This window comes from Balaenoptera acutorostrata, chromosome 6 (genome assembly GCF_949987535.1).
Source record: "Balaenoptera acutorostrata chromosome 6, mBalAcu1.1, whole genome shotgun sequence".
In the NCBI taxonomy this organism is placed as follows: Eukaryota; Metazoa; Chordata; class Mammalia; order Artiodactyla; family Balaenopteridae; genus Balaenoptera; species Balaenoptera acutorostrata.
In genome coordinates this window covers 117325647-117348441 of record NC_080069.1, presented here as the reverse complement: position 1 = coordinate 117348441, position 22795 = coordinate 117325647, and the positions used below count along the sequence as shown (strand labels likewise).

Genomic DNA, 22795 nt, shown 5'->3' with positions numbered 1-22795 from the left:
CAGCGTGGAGCCCTGTTGCATGGGGCAGAGGTGGTGATGGGGATGGACTCAGAGGAAATCCATTTTCCCTCACCAGACACATCTGGTACTCCAGCCGTTTCCGAGCCTCCTCACTGGGTTTCCGCTTCCGGAAGAAGAGTGGCATCCTTCCTTTTTCCTAGAGCAATCTTCACAACACTAGGGCATAGGAGAGAAGTTAGGGCCTGGGGACTCTGTCACAGGTCCCCAGCACCCAGGACAGGTAGCACAGTAACACAGAGCATGTAGCTGATCTGCTGGACTATATGTTCCTTGTGGGCAGGGCTGTGTCCATCTTGACCATCAATCTGTGCCCTGAGCCTGGCACAGCAGGTGCTCAACACTCTTTGCTCTTTGTTGACTAAAAATAAGCAGCAGTATGCGGAAAGAGCACAACAGCAAGCCAGATGACCTGGGTTTGAGCCCACATTTGCCCCTGACCCACTGTGAGACCCTGGCATACCCTTTCCCCATTCTGGGCCCCCATCTCTCCTCCACGTTAGACAAGGGGGTTCACTTGGAGAAGTTTCCTCAGGTCCTTCCCAAGGATGCTCCTTGAGGACTCTAACAGACTTGGCTGATGAATCCCTTGTAGGCCCTGAAAGACTATCAGAGTGGCATCAGCAAACCAAACACTGCATGGCTTTAGCCAGCCCTGACCTTGATCCTGAGGAACTCAACTACATCATAAGCAAAGAGATTTCTGAGCTAAATAAAAATTCAACAGCAATCCTCAGGCATCTTGCCGCTCTCACAGTTATTATTCCATTTGATTCTCACCACAGCCCTCTTTATAGTAACAAAACTGATGCTCATCAAGTTCAGCGATCTGGTTATACAGCCTGGATTGCAGCAAAACCAGTCTGGAACTCTGCTCTTTCAAGTCCCGATCCTGTGGAGTTTGCCCAACTCCTTGGTGCTTCAGTAACTCAGCACACATTAAGTATACCGTCCTGAACTCAGAAGCTAGGTGCTCACTGCCTGCCCGGTACCAGAAAATATCAGATTTGATATGGGACAGCAATGGGCCAGGAAGCAACCATACAGGGAAGCTTATGGTTAACAGCATGGGCTTTGGGATGAAATAGAATTTTTTTCTTTTTTGTTTTTTCTTTGTTTAACTGGTTTTGAATCCCAGATCTGTCACCCACCCACCATGTCCCCTTGGTTCACCTCTCTGAGCCTCAGTCTCCTCATCTGTAAAGTGTGAGTAATAATGTTACCAACACTTGGTTCTATTTGGATCCAGTGATTTCCATATTTGCAAAGCCCATAGCACAGTACCTGGCACATGATGAGTGCCCAATAAATGTTAACCACGTAGCACCACACAACTAACAAACATTTATTCAGGGCCTACTACAGCTGAAGGATCTAGGGAGAAAGGGGCCAGGGAGAAGATGCAGTTGAAGAAGACACACACCCATTCCTCAGCGGGAGGCATAGAGATCACAGGTCCCTGCCAATAGAGGCGAAGGCTGTCTGGGGAGCTGGCCAAGCCTGCAGAGCTGGCTCAGGCTCCTCTTGTCACCCCACCTGTCTGCAGGGATGGGGAATGATCTAAAAACAGCCCTCCCCCATCTCTCCCTGATGACCAGCTCTTAACCTCCTGCTCCCCAATGACTAACTTTCCCTCACCTCCTCCCCAACGGCCACCTCTCCTCCATTCCTCCTAGAAGATCAGCTCTTCCCGACCTGCTCCCGGATGTCCACGCCTCATCCATCCCCTCCCCCGACGTCCAGCCCAGATAGGAAGAGCCACACCCTCCTCCCCTGGCTGGGGCGGGCAGTGCCCAACCTTGCTTTGCGGATACACAGGTCTCCGACGTTCGTTCCCTCTGGTGGACCTCAAGGCAGGCCGATCACTCGCAGGTCTTGGTCATGGATGCCGGGTGACAGACCACCCGGCACAGGCCCGGCGGGCCACAGCCTGCTCTCCTCCAAACGCAGGAACTGGGGACCGAAACTCAGAATCTCAGAAAGTCATGCAGACCAGGATGACGAAGTCTGAGACCGAAGACCGCAGAATCTTAGAATTAAGAGTTGGACCGGATTTAGACTCTAATAAAATTGTTTTAATAGCCAAAATGCCCACATCACGAGGGAGTTAGAAGTGGGTAGGGGATCGCCGTGGCCGTGGGGTCTCGGAATGCTGGTGCGGACCCTCAGGAGAGGGGCGGGGTTCTGGGATAGAGTGACAGGGACTATGGGGTGACCCTCAGGGAGAATGGGCAGCAACGGAGCCTGAGATCTCGGGAACAGCGCCCTGTTGTCTGCCTCCCCCGGGAGAACTGCCCCGAACCCCCCTTCAGAACCCCTAGCTACAGCTCACCGCGATGCCTACTTCTCCAGCCTTCAGCCTTCGGTGCCTGCCCACAAGCAATATGGCGCCAAGGGCGTCGCTGCAAGATGGGGCGGAGACGGCAGTTCTCGCGAGAGCCGCGCTTTCAGGCCTTTATCCAGCGCAAGTGCCCTTTCTTCCGGTCTTTCCGCTTTCGGCTCGGAGGAGGCTCAGGTGCAACTTTCTTCGGTCGTCCCGAATCCGGGTTCATCCGACACCAGCCGCCTCCACCATGCCGCCTAAGTTCGACCCCAACGAGATCAAAGTCGGTGCGTGCTTTAGATGTGGCCGGGGCTTCGGGATGGAGCATCTCTCCCCGCGTTCCGTCCGGCTTGCGGCCTCCGCCGCAATTGCCTTTCCCACGGCGGGTTTTAGAACCGCTGCCCGCTAGAGGCTGGCCCTCTGGTGCTGCGTTCAGGGCGCTGTGTGTCCTGGCCAAGCCTGTTTCTGGGCCCCAGCTTCCCCACGTGTAGATGGGGGGCAGGACCGGACGACCTGTGGCAGCTTTGCAGCCCCCACCCTTAGGGTAAGGTTTGTCTCCGGGCGCGTCCCCCTAGGCTGCGTTGGCCGGCGGCCGGGGCTTCTTCCGCCGGCGCGGTGTGGGCCTCGGCAGCGGTAGCCAAGCGGAAGGCCGCTGTCCCACGTGGCGCTTGGAGCGGTCCACGCCTTGGGGGCAGGGGTGTCCTGCCTCGCTCCCCCCGAGGTTCTTGGGGCTGTTTTGAGAAGAGGCAGAAGGTGGTGTGTCCAGGCCCGCAAAGATGCGTTGGGAGGGCTGTGACTTGGGGGCTCCCCTTGCGGAGGCACTGATCCTTTCTTTCTCCCAGTGTACCTGAGGTGCACCGGTGGGGAAGTCGGTGCCACGTCTGCCCTGGCCCCCAAGATCGGCCCCCTGGGTCTGGTAAGTCATCCTTGTGGAGGGGCGCTTTTTGTTTGCGGAGAGCAGAGTTCGACTCTGGCTTGTGCAAACACGACTGTGTCTGAGGTGCCCCAGACAGTGAGCGATTGCCATCCCCGGCTAGGCCTGAACTGGCACTAGCCGTCACAGAAAGGTTGTATGTAAAGATGGAACCTGGTACCTTGAACGTGTAACTTTCCAGTGCCTCTTAGCTGCTGCTCTTAGTGTCCCTGAGGGACGGGATGGAGGAGGTTTTTGAAGTCAAGAGTGGCTTAGTGACACCGCATAGCCTACTTGGCCTGTTTCCTAGGGAGATGGGCATATGGCTGCTGGGAAGATAAAATGGGGTGTGACATGAAGATCTCGGTGAATGTTACAGTAGCTTGTATTAACAACTCTGCTCTGACCTACTGGTTAACATGATTAGCTTTACCTAGGATCAGACTTACTTACCTGCTTTTTCCTCCATTTTATACTCTTTACTGAACTTCCTTTTTCTTGAATATAATCAGGCCTTTATTCCTTGAGCAGTGGTCTCCTGTGTGAAAAGCTCTCCCACCATGGTTTTGCTTAAGCAGTGTCCTCATTACTCTTCCTTGGCCCTTACCTCAGCTGGCACTCACTGGACATCTCTCCTGTTTAGGGAATTGTAAAGGGGCAAATGCCCAGACCTCATCCCCGCAGATTGACTAGGGTTGGTCAGACACAAGGACCTGGTGTCTTTTTAAAGAGGCCCCCGGTGATTCAAATGTAAAAGAGTTGAAAATTACCACATAGGTCCTTAGGAGAGGGTAGGTAGATAAGGGCCCTGGTCCCATTGTGGCCTTGAACCTGCAGTTTACAGCCCTGGACCAACTAAACCTGCAGCCTCTGTTTTCCAGTTTAGTATGGTGATAGCCATGCCTTGATTGGGCAGGCAAAGTTAATCGTGTTTCAAACAGCTTGCTTGTGCTGCCAAGTGAGAAGGACTGGGCAGATTTTCAGACTGCTTCGAGGTAGGGCATGGTGTGATTATATACCTTTTATTTCTGCAGTCTCCAAAAAAAGTTGGTGATGACATCGCCAAGGCAACTGGTGATTGGAAGGGTCTGAGGATTACAGTGAAACTGACCATTCAGAACCGACAGGCCCAGGTACTTAGTTTGAGGGAGGGCAGAGGTAGGGATTCCTGGGAGGAAGGTTTTTTGCTGACGTGGTCACCTGCCACTAGTGGTGAGGTAAGAGCAATTTTATCTGTGGGGAAGGCTTTTGAGACATTGGGTAAATCACTTATGTTTGCTGGGGTAGGACGTGTTTCAGGTTGTGAAAATTAACCTGAATGTACAGTAAATGCGGCATCTGGCCCATGGATTCTGAGAGCCAAGGTGCATGGTAGTATTGGCTGTTCTCATTGGAGGGTGGGGTAGGGTATGTTACTCCCATTGAGAATCTCTTCCGCAGATTGAGGTGGTACCTTCTGCCTCTGCCCTGATCATCAAAGCCCTCAAGGAACCGCCAAGAGACAGAAAGAAGCAGAAAAACAGTGAGTGGCTTTTTCCCTGGTAGTATGTGAGTGGTATTGTGTGCTCAGTGTTTGATACACAGCTGCACGTGCTCCCTTTAATGAAACCTAGGGATGGCACAGGTATTTGTTAAGCTGTTACAGAGCTAGGCACTGCCAAGAAGTGCCTTGTGGCTCTCCCCAATCCCTGGTGTGGAACAGATCCCACTCAACGCTTGCAGGAGGGACATGTTCAGGCAGGGTGAAGAAACTGAGAAAGATAACCAGTAATCAAGAAAGAGCAGCTTCCTAGCTGGATGACAGACCCTATGGACAGCTTTAATCAACCTCAGTCACTTCAGCGTGTTTTTTCTCCTCTTCAAAACAGTCCCTTGCACATAAGGTTAGCAAAGACTTGATTTTGTCCCTAGCCACCCGCCACTGCACCTGACCAGTTTTCTGTTGGCTGGTGCAATCCAGTGGTGAGCTGATACTAAACCCCAGCTTAGGAAACAGGGTTGTTCTTCATGTGGATGACTCTGTGCCGAAAGCATGGGAACAGGTTAGAAATGGATGAGGGAGAACTGACTGCTCTGCTCTGCTCTGGCCTCAGGTGGTAACAAAGCTTTTGCTGTTTTTTATTTTCTGCAGTTAAACACAGTGGAAACATCACTTTTGATGAGATTGTCAACATTGCCCGACAGATGCGGCATCGATCTTTAGCTAGAGAACTCTCTGGTGAGAACAGAACAGTATGAGGCCACCTTAATTGTCATGCAAGATGTATGCACTTAGTGGCATTTTCCCACTTAGAGGGGACTTTATTCTGTAAGACCTGAAATTGGGGTGTGGTGTCTTTCTGGGTTTGAAAGAATCTGGGTATCATAGGACCTGTGGACATTTTTGCATTCAGAGCTTTTAAATATATGGAGCTCTGAATTTTGGATTAGGGGAGCAGTGATAATTATCCCTGTATTCCATAAAATAGTTATTCCTCTCCTTGCCTGTATTTCCCCACTGGTATCTGAGGATTGTGAGGGACTGACAGGCCCTCTGATTCCACCTTTTCTTAATTATAGGAACCATTAAAGAGATCCTGGGGACCGCTCAGTCTGTGGGCTGCAATGTTGATGGCCGCCACCCTCACGACATCATAGATGACATCAACAGTGGTGCGGTGGAATGCCCAGCTGTAAGTGACTTATGCATTGATTTTCTTAAAATTAGGGTGAAAACTGGAGGGGAAGCTAATGTATTCCTGGGGAAAAGGTGGAAAATTCTAGAAGTGCTCAATAGTGGGGTTGGGAGATAAGGTTTTTTTGTCCTATTACTGAGAGGTTTTTTTTTTTTTCTCCTTTTCCACAGAGTTAAGAACTGCAAAGAAAAATAATAAAGAGTTATTTGACAACCAGTGGACTTTTTGATGTGGCCTCTTCCTTGGGGGAGCCTAGGCTTTGTGGTCAAATGGTGGTCATTGAGGCCAGGGTGACAGAATCTGGGGATGAAGCAGCAATCTGTGGACAACAGATTTCTGTCCTGTATGGGACTAGCTCAGAAAATACCTAGAAAGGAAGTCTGCTTTTTGGAGACACATTCATGGAGCTCCTCAAGAAAAAGTTGGTCAGAAAGAAAACTTGGGGAGCTAAACATAATAAACACACAGGGAGGGAGCTCTTCATCCCAAACCAATTTAATCATTTGGTGGGTTCTGGGCCCAGGGCCCATGATTCAAGGCTTTGCTCTCCATTCCAGTGTACAGCTGTGGTTCAGAACCACTGATGGGACAACCAAAGAACCTGACCTTTATGAGTCCTCTTCTGTAGTTAGCAGCTCCTAGCCCTACCCTGGTTTGCTTTAAACCAGTAACAGACTATTTTCTAATGAATGCTTTCACCTTTCCTAAGTCTCTCCCATGTCTTTTCCTTATTTCTGTTCCTTTTGAGTTTCTAGAGCTCCTCACTCACTTTCACCTTATTTGATATGCAATGAATGAACCTCAAGCACCTGGACACTGAGACAAAGCTACCCCTGAGCAGCCTGAAGTACCACCTGGAAGGGGCTTCTGGGCACTAGCCTAAAGGGAGTTGGGAATGACAGCGCCAAGAACTTCGTTTCCCTGCCATTAGTCACTTGGCTGTCCCATTTGGTTTTTAATCACAGGTGCAAGCAGGGGTGGAAAACTGCTTTAGTGGAAAGGACTGCCCGAGATCGCTGGAGTGAGGAACATTCCAGGACACGTGGTAAGTCAGCAAGGAATCAAAGCTAGAGGCCTTGGGTGATGGCTGAGGGTACAACCAGCTTACCTTACAGTAGACCAGTAATGGGGCGTCTCAAATCAGGCTTACCTAACCAAAAACCAAGTAAGCTCACAGCAGTTTATAAGTGCTGAGATGAGATCTACACCAGTGGGGTGCAAGGGAGAAAGGAAGCAGGCCAACAGGCTAAGGAGCTTGATTTAAAAGATACTCAGCTGTCAGCAAGAGGGGAAAGTAAAAATGACTCGCCTGCCTCTGAGCCAGGGAAAGCATGGCTGCCGTCACGTTGCCCCAGTTTTGTTAGCCTTCCCTCCCTTAGGAACTCCGTTTAAATGTATGTGCCTTGCTGAGGGATTTCATTAGCTTCTTCCTGCACCCTCAACCTCACTGTCCTTCCTCAGTCTTTTCTTGACAGCAGTAACTAGAATAGAGCACTTGAGCAGCTCAGAAAGTGCAGGTTGTGTGCAGCTGTGTCTAGATTCAGCATCCCTCCCCCAGCCCCATTCTAGTAACAGTTGGCTCTAGAATCCCCTTTCCTCACTTGAATTCACTCCCCCAAATCTTAAACCTCAGTGGCCCCACTATGGGGAATACTCGTTCCCGGCTAATGTTCTTGATTCTCTTGTTGCAACAGCCCTCATTCAAGCAGACTACTACAACCAGACCACTGCCAAAATACCTGACCTTTTAAGTAGGAACCAAGTCTTTCACTCATTCTTCATAAATCAACGTTTCTGGAGTGTGTTTTCCACTGAATTAAAGGTAAATCTTTAAAACAGTGTAATTGGAGTTGGGTTGTCTTAAGATGTTGAGAAAGAAGAGAGCACCTGAGACCTTCCAGATGCAACATGTAAAATAGTGACTATTTATTAAAGGTGCTTTTGCATATGGCTCTGGGCTAGACTTAAAGTCAGATGTCCCCAGATGCCTTCAAATTACCTGTCAGGTCCCCATCCACTTTGGTTATGTTCCCAGTTACTCTCCAGCATGGAGTCTCTGATGTCTAATGAAAGCTGAACTACACCTGAAGGCCTTCCCACACTCACTACATTCGTAAGGTTTCACACCAGTGTGAATTTTCTGATGCTGACTAAGGGATGAGCTCTGGTTAAATGCCTTTCCACACTCATTGCACTCATAGGGTTTTTCTCCTGTGTGAATTATATGATGTCGAATAAGGGCTGAGCTCTCACTGAAGAATTTCCCACATTCATTACATTTATAAGGCTTCTCCCCAGTGTGGGTCTTTTGGTGGATTATAAGGTTTGTGCTTTGGCTGAAGGCCTTCCCGCACTCACTGCACTTGTAGGGTTTCTCTCCAGTGTGAGTCCTCTGGTGGTTTGTGAGGTTTGCACTCTGGCTGAAGGCCTTCCCACATGCATTACATTTGTAGGGTTTCTCCCCTGTATGGATTCTCTGGTGCTGAATAAATGCTGCACAGTAGCTGAAGGCCTTCCCGCATTCGCTACACTTGTAGGGCTTCTCCCCTGTATGAGTCCTCTGGTGGTTTGTAAGATTTGCACTGTGGCGGAAGGCCTTCCCACAGTCGCTGCATTCGTAAGGTTTCTCTCCAGTGTGAATTCTCTGATGCTGAACAAGGGCTGAACAGTCACTGAAGGCTTTCTCACACTCACTACATTTGTAGGGCTTTTCTCCAGTATGAGTTCGCTGGTGTTTTGTAAGGTTTGCATTCTGGCTGAAGGCTCTTCCACATTCACTGCATTTATAAGGTTTCTCTCCGGTGTGAATCCTCTGGTGCTGAATAAGAGATGAGCTCTGGCTGAAGGCCTTCCTGCATTCATTGCACTCATATGGCTTCTCCCCAGTGTGGCTCTTCTGGTGCTGAGAAAGGGAGGAACAGTAACTGAAGGCTTTGCCACATTCATTACATATGTATGGCTTCGCTCTGTGAGGTTTAATTATATCTGAATTCTTCCTGAAACTCTTTGTGTGTGTTTCACATTTACGGGGTCTCACTTCTGTAGGAACTCTCTGCTGTGGACAAAGAACTGGTCTCAGATTGAAGCTCTTCCCCAGTTCACTGTTCCTGTGATCTGACTCCCCAGAGGGCATCTCTACACTTGGGTCTTGGAATGATTCTTCAGAAATGTCTTGTTCAGGTGGTGATTCAGATACAATCTTCCAATCTGAAGAATATTTACAAAAGCAATTTTAAAGATTCTTTTGGTGAAAGAAAAGATACCGAAAGACAAGAGGCTGAAGGAGTCTGGCTGAGCTCTTATGTAGGACAGGTTCGATGCTTCCACCCCCTTTCACCCAGGATGCTTCTGTTCTAAACCACAATGACCAGAAAGTTTTTCAGAGACATGAGCACTCTTTGCTCCCTTTCCTAAACAGCAGAAGTTTATCCTGAACCTGCCTCAGATGCACTCCTCTCCTTTCTTTCTGACACTCCTCTCCTGTGCTTTTGCCAAGTACTGGGTTGTCTTAAGCTGTCTTCTTAGTCACAATTCTCAGTGTGGTTTTGGGCAACCTGCTATTACCAGGTTTGAACAATTCACTTAAAAAAGCTGATGACTGATGCCAGCAGGATCAATGTTTTCACCTATCAAATCAGCAAGATTTTTTTTTAAATGGTTAATTCTAGAGTGTTGGTAAGAGTGCAGCATTTGGGATATCTCACACTGGTGCGGCTGCATAAATGGACAGGCTTTCTGGAGAGTAATCTGGCTGCATGTGTCAAGAGTCTTTAAAATGCTGACATAGAATTCCACTTCACTTGCATTGATATCATTTGTCGTCAACACTGCATCATTTGTCAAATGAAAAGCAAATAACTAAATGTTTAATAACAAGGAATGACTATAGTATAGCCAATCAAGGGACACTGTTCAGCAGTTATAAGTCATGTTTGAAATCTGTACATTATAATTCCTTTTGTAGAAAGGTATTAATTGAAAAAACACTGGCAAGTTATACAATGTGAAGATAAGCTGTGTTGTCTTTGGGCTGTGGGATTAGGCAGGGGTAGTTTTTATTTTCTTCAATGCTTATCTGTATTTTCTAATGTTCTCCAGTGACTATTATTTTTATAATAAAAGTTATAAAAACCTTGCTTTCAAGGACTATGCAGTGATAAAAATAAACAACATGCTGTTAGGTGAAAGAAGGAATATGTAAAATTACATACTGTTATCTTAATTTTAGAAAACGCTGCTTTTTGTAATACGAAGATTGAAGGTAATACCTCTGTGTGGTGGGATGATAGGAGATCTTGATTTTCTTTTTTATTCTTTTCTAAACTTTAAATGAACTTATATTATTTTTATTAGAAAAAAAGTTACTTTAAAAAGAATAACATTGCTTTTATAATATGGATGGGGGTGGGTGATATTTTTAAAAAGAGTTACTGATTCTTAATCCCCTTTGGGACCTCATTCATTTTAAGAGAAAACAAAGTGTGAATTAATGTATAATATTTGCAAAGTATTAAAACTAAGTGAACCCAATGGTCCCAGACGGCTCTCTCTGTCTCCTTCATAGAGGCTTATAGCTAAGGGAATGAAGTTTTAGGGAAGGCTACGGAGCTTCTTTTCACAAGGGTCAATTTTCCTGAAAAGATTCTTCCCGTTTCTGCCTTATTTAGGAAAACAGCAGGTTAGTTTTAGGTATGCTTTATTTGAATTTCTATACAGAATCTTGACCCAGACTGCCTAGGTTCAAATCTGGGTTCAACCTCTTACTAGCTGTGTGACTGGGCAAATTACTATGCCTTGGATTTATTATTTGTGAATGTAGCTCTTTTACAGAATTATTATGAGGACTAAATGAGCTAAAACACAAAGGACCCAGAACAATACCTGAGGAATAGCAAGTGTTATATGAGTGCTTGTTATTATCTTGGACCTTTTCCTTGTAAATCATATTAAATGGTTTCCCATTAAGCAGGTTTCCCTCTAAGTTGCACGTGCATTCGAAGCCCAGTCTACTAAGAGCACCGAAGTCCCTGTTTCGGGTTGCGGGTATCTCTATGTTACTTGGTATTTGGTCTTACAGCTCTCAAAAACTGACCATCTATCTGAGTAAAAGATGGAAAGGAGAAGAAAAGTGACAACAAAAGAAGCAGTGGGAGAAAGGAGCAATTAAGAAGACTATGCGGGGAATTCCCTGGTGGTCCAGTGGTTAGGACTCCACGCTTCCACTGCAGGGGGCATGGGTGCTGGCTCCTGTATAAGACGGTCTAATATTCGAAACTGAATATACCCAAAACAGAACCGCTGATTTTCCCTTTCAAGCCAGTGTCTTTGTCAGCCTTCCCATTCACCCAACTGCTCAGGCCAGGGTCATCCTTAATGTTTCTTTCCCTCACATCCAGTCCACTAGCAAGTCATATTGGCTTTAACACCCAAGTATGTCCTGAATCCTCCTCCTCAGCAGCCACCATCCTCTCACTGGAATGTCCTAACTGATCTCCCTGCTTCTAGTCTTGAACACTGACAGTCTAGTCTCCACACGTGTTATCTTTTCAAACACAAATATTATCCCTTCCCTGCTCAAAACCCTCAGTGGCTTCCTATCTTCCTATTTAAATAAAACCTAAACACCTTCCATGGCCTCTAAGCCTTACATGATCTACCCCCTGCCCAGCACCCTCCCTCTTGTTTACTGAGTCCGAGGCTCTTCTCATCCTAACACAAGTCAAACTTATTCCCAACTCAAAGCCTCAACACGTGGTGTGGCCCAGAATGTTCCTCCTCCGGATACTTACACGCTGGCTCATTCTTTTCCTTCAGATCTCAGCTCCAGTGTCACCTCTTCGAAGTGGTCTTCCCTGTTCATCCGATCTAGGAGAGCCCCCACCCCACCCGTATTCCCCTTTCTTACAGTACTCATCACCATTCAATATTGTATCAGTTATTTTGTTTACTCGCTTTATTTACGTTCCTCACTAGGATGTAAGCAGGGACTACATCTTGTTCTCTGTTGCACCTCCAGTAGCTGAAACAACGCCAGGCATGTACCAAGCAGTGAGGCAAAGGCAGGTCGAAGACCTGGATCTGTCTGTCACTGTGGGAGGGGTGGGATGGAATAATAGCTCTGAAACCAGCCCAGGAGGCACAGTGATGCCCAGGATGCTCGGTGGGTCTCAGAGCAGAGGTGCAACATCGCAGGAACAGTGTTTTAGTTACTCTAATAGCCAGATTTAAAACTTTCCTCCAGCTACTTCACTATTACAGAATTAATACCGCCCTACATTGTCGACAACTTTTTTTTGTATATATTAGTTTGTCAAAGAGTAAGACAGGTTTTGTTATCGACATTTTTTCAGATATAGAAACAGACGACCACAATTTAGTGGTTTACTCTGAATCCATGTAGTTAATACGTAGCAAGCCAGGACCTGGATGCGTCTTTCATGGGTCCACATCCGAAGTTGCTTCCACACTAACACTCTACACTAATACCTCAGGGCACAGATCCTTTGTGGTAACACCTTTTCCCAACTTCTGTTTCAAGTGACACGGTGATTTGAATCTTTTCCAGTAACCTTTATAGGATCCTGAACCCCTCTGAGACTGTGATGAAATCTTTTCCCAGAAAGATGCAGTTATTGCCACAAAACACTGTATTCAATTCCCGAAGTTCCACACAGGGTTCTCTGGATTCAGGTTAAAAGGTCCTGCATAACAAGTATGCTGTGCTGGGAAGCAGGGGGCTTGGGAGAAGGAAGCAGCAGGCAGTGAGGCTCCCTGTAAAGGGAAGTATTTCAGCAAGTGTGAGTGGTGCCTGGAGTTACAAGGGCTGAGGTGACATGTGATAGACTGCTTAGAAAGAGGATAAAACGGGAAGAAGAGAGTTCAGATGAACCATGCACAAAGTAAGCCAGAGGCTTTGTTTTCATTGTCCTACAGCAACCATAAAAGATATAAAGCGTTAGACCACATTTAGAAAAATTTAAAATTTTGTCGCTTTAAAGTTGTCAAGTTCATTGTACCTCTGATGCTTTGTTTCAAAATATCAGAAGTGGCTGGAACCACAGGCCCTGCCAGAGGTCAGACATTTGCAAGGGCTGAAATATGAAGGCGGGGGTGGAGTGAGCAGCCTTAGATGAGTAGCAAGAGATAAAGGCAGAAACTATGGTTTCCCTTGCTCTTGTTTTCCCTGAGTTTCTTCGTGTCAGCCCTTCAGAAAATTCCGGCATGGCCACGAAGAGGGAGAGAAGGGGTGTGGGTGCAGGATCCAATAAAGGGTTAGTCAGAGAGGGGAGTAGCAGTAGGTGTCACAGCTGAAGCATGGCTAAAGGTGGGTACTTGAGATCCTCAGTGAGGTGAACCCGAAGCAGGAAACGTGCTAGGCCAGCAGAGATGACTCTCATTTCCCAGAGGCCAGCAATACCACCAGTGCTCCCAAATGCCTCCCAGCCTGGGGACACTGAGTAGACGGCGTGGAATAGAGGGCTTTGGAGTCTGACTGATGTTGCTTCAAACCCCAGCCTCGCCGCTGTCTAGCTGTGAGGCTCTGAACCAGCGAGTTAGCCTCTCTCAGCTTTATTTTCCTCATCTATAAAACAGGGATAATAATATCTACCTCACCGGTTGTTAAAATACTCAAATGCGCTAACGCATGTTTCAAAGGGGCTTTTGCTCCCGAGACTCTGACTGGCTCAGTGCTTGCTCACATACCTGGACAGGTACTCCTGAGGCCTTCTCTCTCCAGCATCCATGAACCTTCCCTTTGTTCCAACTGGGAGTTCATACCAGGCTGGGAGACTGGAAGTCCTATTTAAGGGGGGGAAAAAAGTGGGGTTTAGAGATCTGTACTAAGTATAAATAGCCTCCCGGAACTGAGGGCAGTGGAAACAGGTCGGTCATTTCATTCATTCAATAAATATTTATTGAGCACTGACTTGGTACCAGGCACTAGGGGACACAGCAGTAAATAAGACAGATATGGTGCCAAGGTCTTAGTAGAGCATTTCTGAAAAGAGCTAAAGTAACAGCCTCAAGGAGGGGTCAAGCCAGGGAGCTAAGCAAGCCCATAAAGCCAGCTACTTAAGAAGATGGGAACTTAGTGACTATGGAGGAACTGGCCTGAAGGCTACCCCACCCTTCCTGGGAAATAAGAAAATGGGGAGGTGCAGCCTCGAGGGGAACAAAATGAAACTGCCTATTCCCCAAACCAGAACGCAGAGATCTTTCACTAGGGAACGAGGAGGAACAAACACTATCCCTCTGGTGCAGCAGAGCCACTCAGGATCACTCGACACTGGGAAGTAAAACATTTTCAGAACTGAACAAATTCTGCATTTTAAATGGTTTCCTTACCCAGTAGGACCAGGTTTCTGGACTTTTCTGGCATCCCTTCCTTGAACCTGTCCCTCGGAGTAGGGGCCAACTGCCTCCATCCCTTCTGGGTAAAAGCTACAGTCACACTGCTGAAAGGTGTGGATCCCTGAAACAACAAGCATATTCCTCTTGCCCAGTGGCCTTAGAATATGAGGGAGTGGGGAGGTTGGCAGCTCTGGGTGTGCTGGTTAGCGGGCCTACAAAGGGTCTTTGAAAGGACTCAGGGTAGTTCCAGAAAAGTATTTATTGATCACTTCTTATGTGCCTAACACTATATTGGATATTGACGCACAAAAATAAATAAAATACAGTCTCTCTTGTCTTCACATGTTTATAATTCTAGTAGACTTTATACATAAATAGAAGAAACTATGTATATATATGAGCAGTAATTGGGCAGAACTAACAGGTGCTTGGGAATTAAAAGCGCCAATATAGAAAACACAAAATTAGAATGTGTGAGTTTATGCAACAAGGAATCAGCTGCAAATTAGCAAAGAAATGTGAATGATTAATGTTTTCAGAACATTTAATAAATATTCCTGCTTACTCAGACATCACACAGTGCAGCAGGAGAGCCAGCACGTATGCAACCACCTGTAATAATGTGTCAAAGAGATGGACAGATTAGTTGCTAGGATAACAGAGGAGGAATCATAGATGGAGGGCAACCTGGCCTTCAAGGAGCAGGTTCCTCAGATGGAGAAAGAGAAGGATGTCCACAGCAACGGAGGCATCAGGAGCAAAGGCACGGACGCAAGAGAGTCTTTGCCTATTTTCAGCTTAGGAAATGGTACCTCCAGTCACCTAATTGGCCATGTCAGACAACTGGGTGCTATCTTCCCCTTTCTTGCAGCTCCCCACATGTCAACTGCATATTCATTCTTCCTCCTCAATATCATGAGAATTCATGCATTTCTCTCCATGCCCCTGCCACTACCTTGCTTTAAGCCACCTTCGTTTCCCAAATCAAACTAGTCTCCTGATTTCTAATTTTACCTGTCCTTCCAATACATCCTTCACACTGAGAAATGCACTAAACGGGACAAAGAGGGTCATTTTTAAAAACGATGGAATATTTAAAACATTTGGGTCATTTTATAATGAGAGTAAAATCCATTATGAAGATATAAGGGTCATGAACCAAATAACAAATATATAATTCATAAAGAAAAAACTGTAGGAAGTACAAGGAGAAATTTAAAATATAGCTACGAGAGATGTTAAACAACTTAGTTGTTGACAGAGTTAATACAAAATAAACAAAAAAATAAAGGTATGGAAGAAATGAGTAATTTAATAAGGTTGAGCCATAAACCCTATAGCTGCAATCACACTATACCTGGATGTTTTGTGTGGAGAAGAGACACAAACTTTGCCTGCATGGAGCACAGACCAGCTAAATGTGCAGACATGAAACCAAAGTCACAATTTTGGCATATCTAAAAAAAGACCCACCACCAAAAATTTTCAATATATATGAACAAAACAGGAAGAAAATGAATTAGGGGATTCAACTCAAGAGATTTTGAAAAATGAATTTTAAAATAAATCTAAGGAAAGCGGAAGCAAAAAAACTAATACAGAAAATTTTGTTACTAAAGAGTAGAACTGATGAGGAAATCCAAGAGCAGGCTTTCTAAAAATGAAAACACCAATTCCTAGTCTAGTCAAGGAAAAGAAAGGGAGAAGACAGTTCTTATCCTCATAGAAGGACTATGAAATGGAATTTATTAGAAATAATTCTGTAGAATACTCAATGAAATGGGGGAAATATTAATCAAATTCTACTAAGTGTAAATAAAAAGAAGGTTACAAATCAGGACAAACCCATTTGGGGAAAACAGAAAAAAAAGAATATGACTAGAAGGACACAAATCAAAATGTTAAGTGTTATTTCTTTGTAGGATTAAGTGTAATTTTGGGGGGGTATGTTGTCTATATTTTTCAGGTTTTCTACAAAGAACATGAATTCCTTTTGTAATTAAAAACCAAAAACACCCTTAATATTAAAGGAAAAAAAAAAAGAGGCTGCCTTTCAGAGTAAATTTCCAACTTACTTGGGGCCCAGCTGGGAGCAGACCACCTGCCATTCCTTCCTCTTCTGTGCCTTCCTCTTGGGGAAGGGCAGGATCTGGAGAAGGTGGCTCTGGAGGAAGAGAAAGAAAGCAATGAGGCATAAAAGTTTACAGCTCACCAAGCTAGAAAGTCTCAAATTCTCACTCTGAAGAGAGTGTTCAAATGACATTATAGGTCCCAGGGCTCACTGAGGCTGAATTTGCAGACCTGCAATGGGATATAAATTTTCCAATTTCCCTTCCTACCTCAGAAGTTCCATCAATTCACTCAAACATAGGGAGGCATTAGAGTGTAACAGACTCTCAAGTATTCCAGATCTACCACTTACCAGCAGTGTACAAATCATGTAACCTCTAAGTCTCATTTTTCTCATCTGTAAAATGAGGATAATATCCCATGTAAAGTTGCTGTGAAGATTTAAATGCAGACAAAGCAGTTGACACAATGCCTAGCATGTAAATATACAGCTTACAACTATTACCAATTAAGTTCCTTGGAGAAAGTGGCTCTGCAAATTTAAGACATTTGCTTAATCAAAAGAAGAGGTAATGACCAAGTGGGAGTCATCCCAGAAATGCAAGGTTGGTTCAACAAATGAAAATCAATCTGTATAATACACTATATTAATACAAAAGGAAAAAAAAAACATATGATCATCTCAGTGAACACCAAGAAGTCCATTTTACAGAATCTGATACCTTTCATGATAAAACACATCCAATAAACTAGGAACAGAAGGGAACTTCCTCAACTTGATACGAGGCATTTACAAAAAACCCAGCGCTAAAGACTGATGCTTTTCCCCTAAGATCAGGAACAAGACAAGGATGTCTGCTTTTGCCACCTCTATTCAGTATTATACTGGAAGTTCTAGCTAGAGCAATTAGGCAAAAAGAAGCAAACAAACAAACCAAAGGCATACAGATTGGAAAAGAAAGAATTTAAACTACCTGTATTTGTGAATGGCATGATTTTGTATACAGAAAATCCTAAGGAATCCACAGAAAACTATCACAGCTAAACAAGTTCAGCAAGGTTGCAGGATACAACATGAATATACAATAAAAAAACAACTCAATTAAAAATGGGCAAAGGATTGAATAAACAGTTCTCCAACTGCATTTCTATACACTAGCAATGAACAATCCAAAAATGAAATTTTAAATTCCATTTACAAGAGCATTAAAAGAACAAAACACCTAGGAATAAATTGAACAAAAGAAGTGCAAGAGTTTGATTACTGATGTTATAAGCAAAAAAGTATAAATAACATAGGTAGGATACTTATTTTGGTATGGATTAATTTACTTTACTTTCTTAGCCATATCTACCTCTAATCTCTTGTCACTAGTATTCCTCTTAAAGTTGTTTTTTCAAAATGTTATCATTTTTTAATTTTTAAAATTAAATTTCACACATCATCCTCAACACTGCATTTTTTAAAAAACTATTTATTTATTTATGTATTTATTTATGGCTGTGTTGGGTCCTCGTTTCTATGCGAGGGCTTGCTCTAGTTGCGGCAAGTGGGGGCCACTCTTCATCACGGTGCGCGGGCCTCTCACTATCGCGGCCTCTCTTGTTGCAGAGCACAGGCTCCAGATGCGCAGGCTCAGTAATTGTGGCTCACGGGCCTAGTTGCTCCGCAGCATGTGGGATCTTCCCAGACCAGGGCTCAAACCCGTGTCCCCTGCATTGGCAGGCAGATTCTCAACCACTGCGCCACCAGGGAAGCCCAACACTGCATTTTATATGTAATAGATTTAAAATTGTTGACACCTCCAGTTGACCTTTCTCTGTAGACCATAAAGTCTTTAATTGAGAAAATCATTCCCTACAGACACTGAGGTATCTGTTAAGCTCAGAGCAATTTCTCATAAATGGATGTTATTGTCAATCCAAATTCTTTGTTTTTTAATGTGTAAATATTTCAGAACAAATATTTTTATGGATACTGTTACTGTTACTTTTGCTTCCATTTAGATACTTTTCTTTAATAAAACATCATCAAATCTAAAAAAAAAAAAAAAGAAGTGCAAGACATTACATTGAAAATTACCAAACACCGTTCAAGGAAATTACAGAAGATCTAAACTTTCTACAAGGCAACAGTAATTAAAATAGTGTGGAACTGATATAAGGATAGACATATAGATCAATGGAGAAGAACTGAGGATCCAGAAATAAATCCATACATTCATGGACAACTGATTTTCAACAAGAGTGCCAAGAAATTAAATTTCTTTTCAAAAAAATAGAGATGGGACAACTGGATATCTACATGCAAAAGAATGAAGCTGGACTCCTACCTCACACCATATATAAAAACCCAAAATGGATCAAAGACCTAAATGTAAAAGCTAAAACTTCTAGAAGAAAATACAGATATAAATCTTTATGACCTCTGATTAGGCAATGGGTTTCTTAGACATGATATCAAAAGCACAAGCAACAAAAGGAAAGCTAAACTGGATTTCATAAAAATTAAACTCTGTGCTTTAAAGGACACTGTCAAGAAAGTGAAAAGATCTGCAAATCATATATCTTCTAAGGGTCTAGTATCCAAAATATAAAAAGAATTCTTTATATTAAAAACTCAACAAAGAAAGACAAATAACCCAACTTAAAAATGGGCAATGGATTTGAATAGGTATTTCTCTAAAGTAAGATACAAACAGCTATTAAGTATATGAAAAGATGCTCAACATCATCAGTCACTGGAGAAATGCATATCAAACCATTATGAGATACCACTTCACACCAAGATGACTAAAATTAAAAAGATGGGAAAAAAAACAAGTGTTGATGAGTATGTAGAGAAGCTGAAATCCTCATACATTGCTACTGGGAATGTAAGATGGTGCAGCCACTGTGGAAAACAGTCTGGCAGTTCCTCAGAAAGTTAAACAGAGTTACCAAAGTTACCAGAGTTATACAATAATTCCTCCCCTAAGTATAAACCCTAGAAAAATGAAAACACATCCACACAAAAACTTGTGCATGCATGTTTACAGCATTATTCATAATAGCCCAAAATGGAAACCACCCAAATGTCCAACAACTGAGGAACAGATAAATAAAACATGGTATAATCCACGTAATGGAATATTATTCAGCCATAAAACGTAGATTCCTTCATGTTACAACATGGATGAACCTTGAAACGTTAGGCTAAGTGAAAGAAGCCAGACACATATATTGTGTGATTCTATTTTCATGAAATGTCCAGAATAGGCAAATTCATGAGGACAGAAAGTATTGAATAGATTAATGGTTGTCAGGAACTAGGAGGAAGGGAAAATGTGGAGTAATATCAGTTTCTTTTTGGGGTGATGAAAATGTTCTGGAATTAAATAATGGTGACGGACTTCCCCGGTGGTCTAGTGGTTACGACCCGTGCAGGGGGCATGGGTTGGATCCCTGGTTGGGGAACTAAGATCCCGCATGCTGCACGACGCAAACAACAACAACAAAAAAAGGTGATGGTTGCATAACTTTGTGAATATACTAAAAGCTACTGAATTGTACACTTTAAAAGTGAATGCATGTAAATTATATCTCAGTTAAAAAAAAGGTGCTTTCAAAAGCATCATTTTATTTGATGCTTACAGTTCTTAGAGGTGAACGAGGTAGTTAACGTTATTTTACCTTTTCCTCCATGAAGAAACACAGGCTAAGAGAGCTGGCTGGTACCTCAGAGCTTAAACAGGAATCCTAGCCTTCTGATTCTAAATCTCCAGTATCCTCCACGATTTCACAATCCCACTGGGTTGAACCCATCCTCAATATGAGGTGAAGCCAACAGGCTCCCATTCCGAACATCCCTGATGCTTCAAGAGGGCTGGAAGATCAGAAGCAATAGAGGAGGCCCTGAGTAAGTCCCATTTTCCTTCCCAGGGCCCATTTCTCTCTACTTTCTAATGCCATGGGTCCATCAACAGATCGGAGTAAGGGACAGGACACTCAGAGATGATCCAGGGCTGAGCTCCTCAAACTTTTCTGACCCCGTAATTCTTTATTACACAAAAAGGATCGTCCCCCAACCACTTGTGGAAAGGATGACCGCCGAGTTCTGATCCGGGTCACACAGCACTGTTAGCGGACAAGCTGGAAGCCACAAACCGCTCCACCAGTCCGTCTCACCTCCTTCCTCCAACATTTGAGTCCCACCTCGCGCCACCGCCTCCCAGCAGTTCTCTGAGCGTCAACGTCGCTTCACTGCAGCCCCAGCCCCGCTCTGGGCTCTTCTCTCAGGCCTCTCCCCTTAAAGGCCGGGTCTGAGCCTGCGGTGCTGAGCCCGGTCCGGCCTGTCCAGTCGGGTCTTTCACTGTCTCCCCAGCCACAGCCAGGCCTCGGCTGGGGAGCCCGTGGCGCACCTGCCTCGGTCTCAGGCAGAACACCACGTGAAAAAGCCGCGGCCAGCTACGCGAGAAAGCTCCCGACTCCCGCCTCCGGCGCGAGCTCAGAAACTGCGGCCACAGACCCGCCTCTCGCTCCAAAGGGGACGTGCCTGAATAGCGCCACTTCCGGTCATGCGCACATGCCTCCCTGCTACACCGGACTCCATTTCCCAGAATTCTCCGGGCTCGTTACTGGCCAAAGCCTTTTTTTCTCTCGGTGCCAGGTTGTGACCCGTACACCCTCATGGACCGTATTTCCCAGCGAGGCTTCCGCCTGTTCTTGCTCCCAGAATCTATTTCCCATCACGCTTTGTTGCACATGCCTTTCAGGTGCACCGAATCCAATGACTGGGGCCTCTTGGACAGGAAGCGACTTGGCCGCAAAGGCTCACGGGAGCGATGCTTTAAGCGCAGGCGCAGACTAGGTCTAGGCGCCTCGTTTCTCCTTGGGTTTGGCGTGCCCTGGGCCCGGCTCCACGAGCTCCTCTCCCTCGTCAGTCAGCTCAGGGCCCAACCCCAGCCACCTTCACGGTCCTCTTGTGCCCTTCTGAGAGTTTGGGAGGGGTAAAGGAAGTGAGGGCCCCTCAGTGTGAACGGAGCAGCCGCAGGTTGGCCTGGAACTGTCAAAGTATAAAAGCTTATCAGGGCTTCCCTGGTGGCGCAGTGGTTGAGAATCTGCCTGCTAATGCAGGGAACACGGGTTCGAGCCCTGGTCTGGGAAGATCCCACATGCCGCGGAGCAACTAGGCCCGTGAGCCACAACTACTGAGCCTGCGCGTCTGGAGCCTGTGCTCCGCAACAAGAGAGGCTGCGATAGTGAGAGGCCCACGCACCGCGATGAAGAGTGGCCCCCGCTTGCCACAACTAGAGAAAGCCCTCGCACAGAAACGAAGACCCAACACAGCCAAAAATAAATTAAAAAAAAAAAAAAAAAGCTTATCAGCAGGAAGACGTCTTCAGTAATCTCAGGGGCAGAAGCACACTTTAACAGTGTTCGATTAGAAGTGTTGGGAGAGGAGATTCCTGAATATTCTGTCCTTGGGGGCTTCCGTGCTGCCCCAGGGGATATTTCAGTGGGCTTCCTCAGAGCGTTGATGGAATTTCCCCACAAGCCTGTTGATCTTCACTAATCAAGCAATTTTCTGATGAGCAATTTAGTTTCAGAGGCATTTTGACGTTAAGGAGATGAGAATGTGTTACCCAGGAAGGGGAAATGAGTTTGGGGGTCCTAAGCCTCTTGTCATTTTGTACTGTCTCTCTCCCTTTCAATCATAGCTGGTAGTGTTTTTCCCAATATGATTCTACATTTGTGGGTCTTCTATGAATCTCATTGGGATTCACTCATTAAGCAAGTCACACCCACAGATCTCTTTGAGATAAGCTCTTCTCTACCTTGGGCTTGTGTGATTTTTAGGCTTACAACTTTGGAGGTCAGAAGTCTGAAGTGGATCTCACTGGGCTAAAGTCAAGATGTCTTCAGGGCTACTTTCCTTCTGGAGGCTCTAGGGGGAGAATCTCTTTCCTTGAGAATCTCTTTCCTTGCCTTTTCTAGCTTCCAGAGGCTGCCTGCATTCCTTGGCTAGTGGGCTCTTCCAGCTGGTGTGTTCTGCCCACCACAGGCCCAGCAGGTGCTAAACCCATAACAGCCACTAGGAGGTAGCAAGGGGTTTCTTGCCTTAGTCTTACGAACCCACCTATGGCCACTGGGGGGTAGCAGAGTGGTTCACGCCGCAGTTGATTCTGCCCATGTCCACTGGGTGGTGTTAGGGAATTTCTTGCCTTGTTATCAGAAGCCAGGATTCTCTTGGAAGTTGTTCTGGGGGTGGGAGTGGGAGATGGGGTGGATGTCGGTTGGCAGCGCACATTTCTATCCCAGGCTGGGTAAAGTGCAGCTTCTGCTGCACCTGTCTTCTGGGGATGTTTCATCCTGCCCCACTTCTTCATGGACCTGTGCCTGATGGTGCTGGACTGGGCTCCTGGGGTAGATACAGGGCTGTCCGCTGGGGCTGGCTCTTAGTCC

At 45.4% G+C, this 22795-nt stretch overlaps 3 protein-coding genes and 1 non-coding gene across 10 annotated transcripts in view; 2 read left to right on the top strand and 2 right to left on the bottom strand.

Moving 5' to 3' along the window:
* Positions 1-1957, bottom strand: part of LRSAM1 (leucine rich repeat and sterile alpha motif containing 1) — a 44935-nt gene extending 42978 nt beyond the window's left edge. The window contains exons 1-2 of one of the 2 annotated variants that reach the window (XM_007194654.2): positions 1817-1957; positions 74-177 (exon numbers count right to left, since the gene is read on the bottom strand). In XM_007194654.2, the coding sequence (XP_007194716.2) occupies positions 74-145 (72 nt within the window). In that variant the 5' untranslated portion in view covers positions 146-177; positions 1817-1957. Of the gene's footprint in view, positions 1-73; positions 178-1656; positions 1719-1816 lie in introns of those variants that run through there. The other variant, XM_057548568.1, reaches the window with a different exon arrangement.
* Positions 1958-2494: 537 nt separating this feature from the next.
* Positions 2495-11244, top strand: RPL12 (ribosomal protein L12). 4 transcript variants are annotated; one of them, XR_009008631.1, is made up of 9 exons: positions 2495-2628; positions 3184-3257; positions 4289-4387; positions 4695-4776; positions 5386-5472; positions 5814-5926; positions 6895-6974; positions 7624-7751; positions 11007-11244. XR_009008631.1 is itself a non-coding variant. In XM_007194650.3 (8 exons), exons 1-7 carry the CDS (start codon positions 2592-2594, stop codon positions 6952-6954), a joined length of 552 nt encoding a protein of 183 aa, XP_007194712.2. In that variant the 5' UTR covers positions 2495-2591; the 3' UTR covers positions 6955-6974; positions 7624-7768. The 4 variants fall into 4 exon arrangements, 2 of the variants coding, with proteins under 2 accessions (XP_007194712.2, XP_007194713.2); XR_009008630.1 differs by lacking the exon at positions 11007-11244 and adding an exon at positions 8975-10065; XM_007194650.3 differs by lacking the exon at positions 11007-11244 and having other exon boundaries at positions 7624-7768.
* LOC114235573 (small nucleolar RNA SNORA65) lies at positions 5169-5298 on the top strand. The gene has a single exon (XR_003621722.1). It is a non-coding gene; the product is annotated as a small nucleolar RNA SNORA65 (small nucleolar RNA).
* ZNF79 (zinc finger protein 79) lies at positions 7965-20939 on the bottom strand. 3 transcript variants are annotated; one of them, XM_007194645.3, is made up of 5 exons: positions 20519-20939; positions 16357-16445; positions 14276-14402; positions 13634-13729; positions 7965-9136 (listed from the first exon to the last, which is right to left on the bottom strand). In XM_007194645.3, exons 1-5 carry the CDS (start codon positions 20532-20534, stop codon positions 7965-7967), a joined length of 1500 nt encoding a protein of 499 aa, XP_007194707.2. In that variant the 5' UTR covers positions 20535-20939. The 3 variants fall into 3 exon arrangements, with proteins under 3 accessions (XP_007194707.2, XP_057404552.1, XP_057404553.1); XM_057548569.1 differs by lacking the exon at positions 14276-14402 and having other exon boundaries at positions 20519-20546; XM_057548570.1 differs by lacking the exons at positions 14276-14402; positions 16357-16445; positions 20519-20939 and adding an exon at positions 14847-14865.
* Between the last annotated feature and the right edge of the window lie 1856 nt (positions 20940-22795).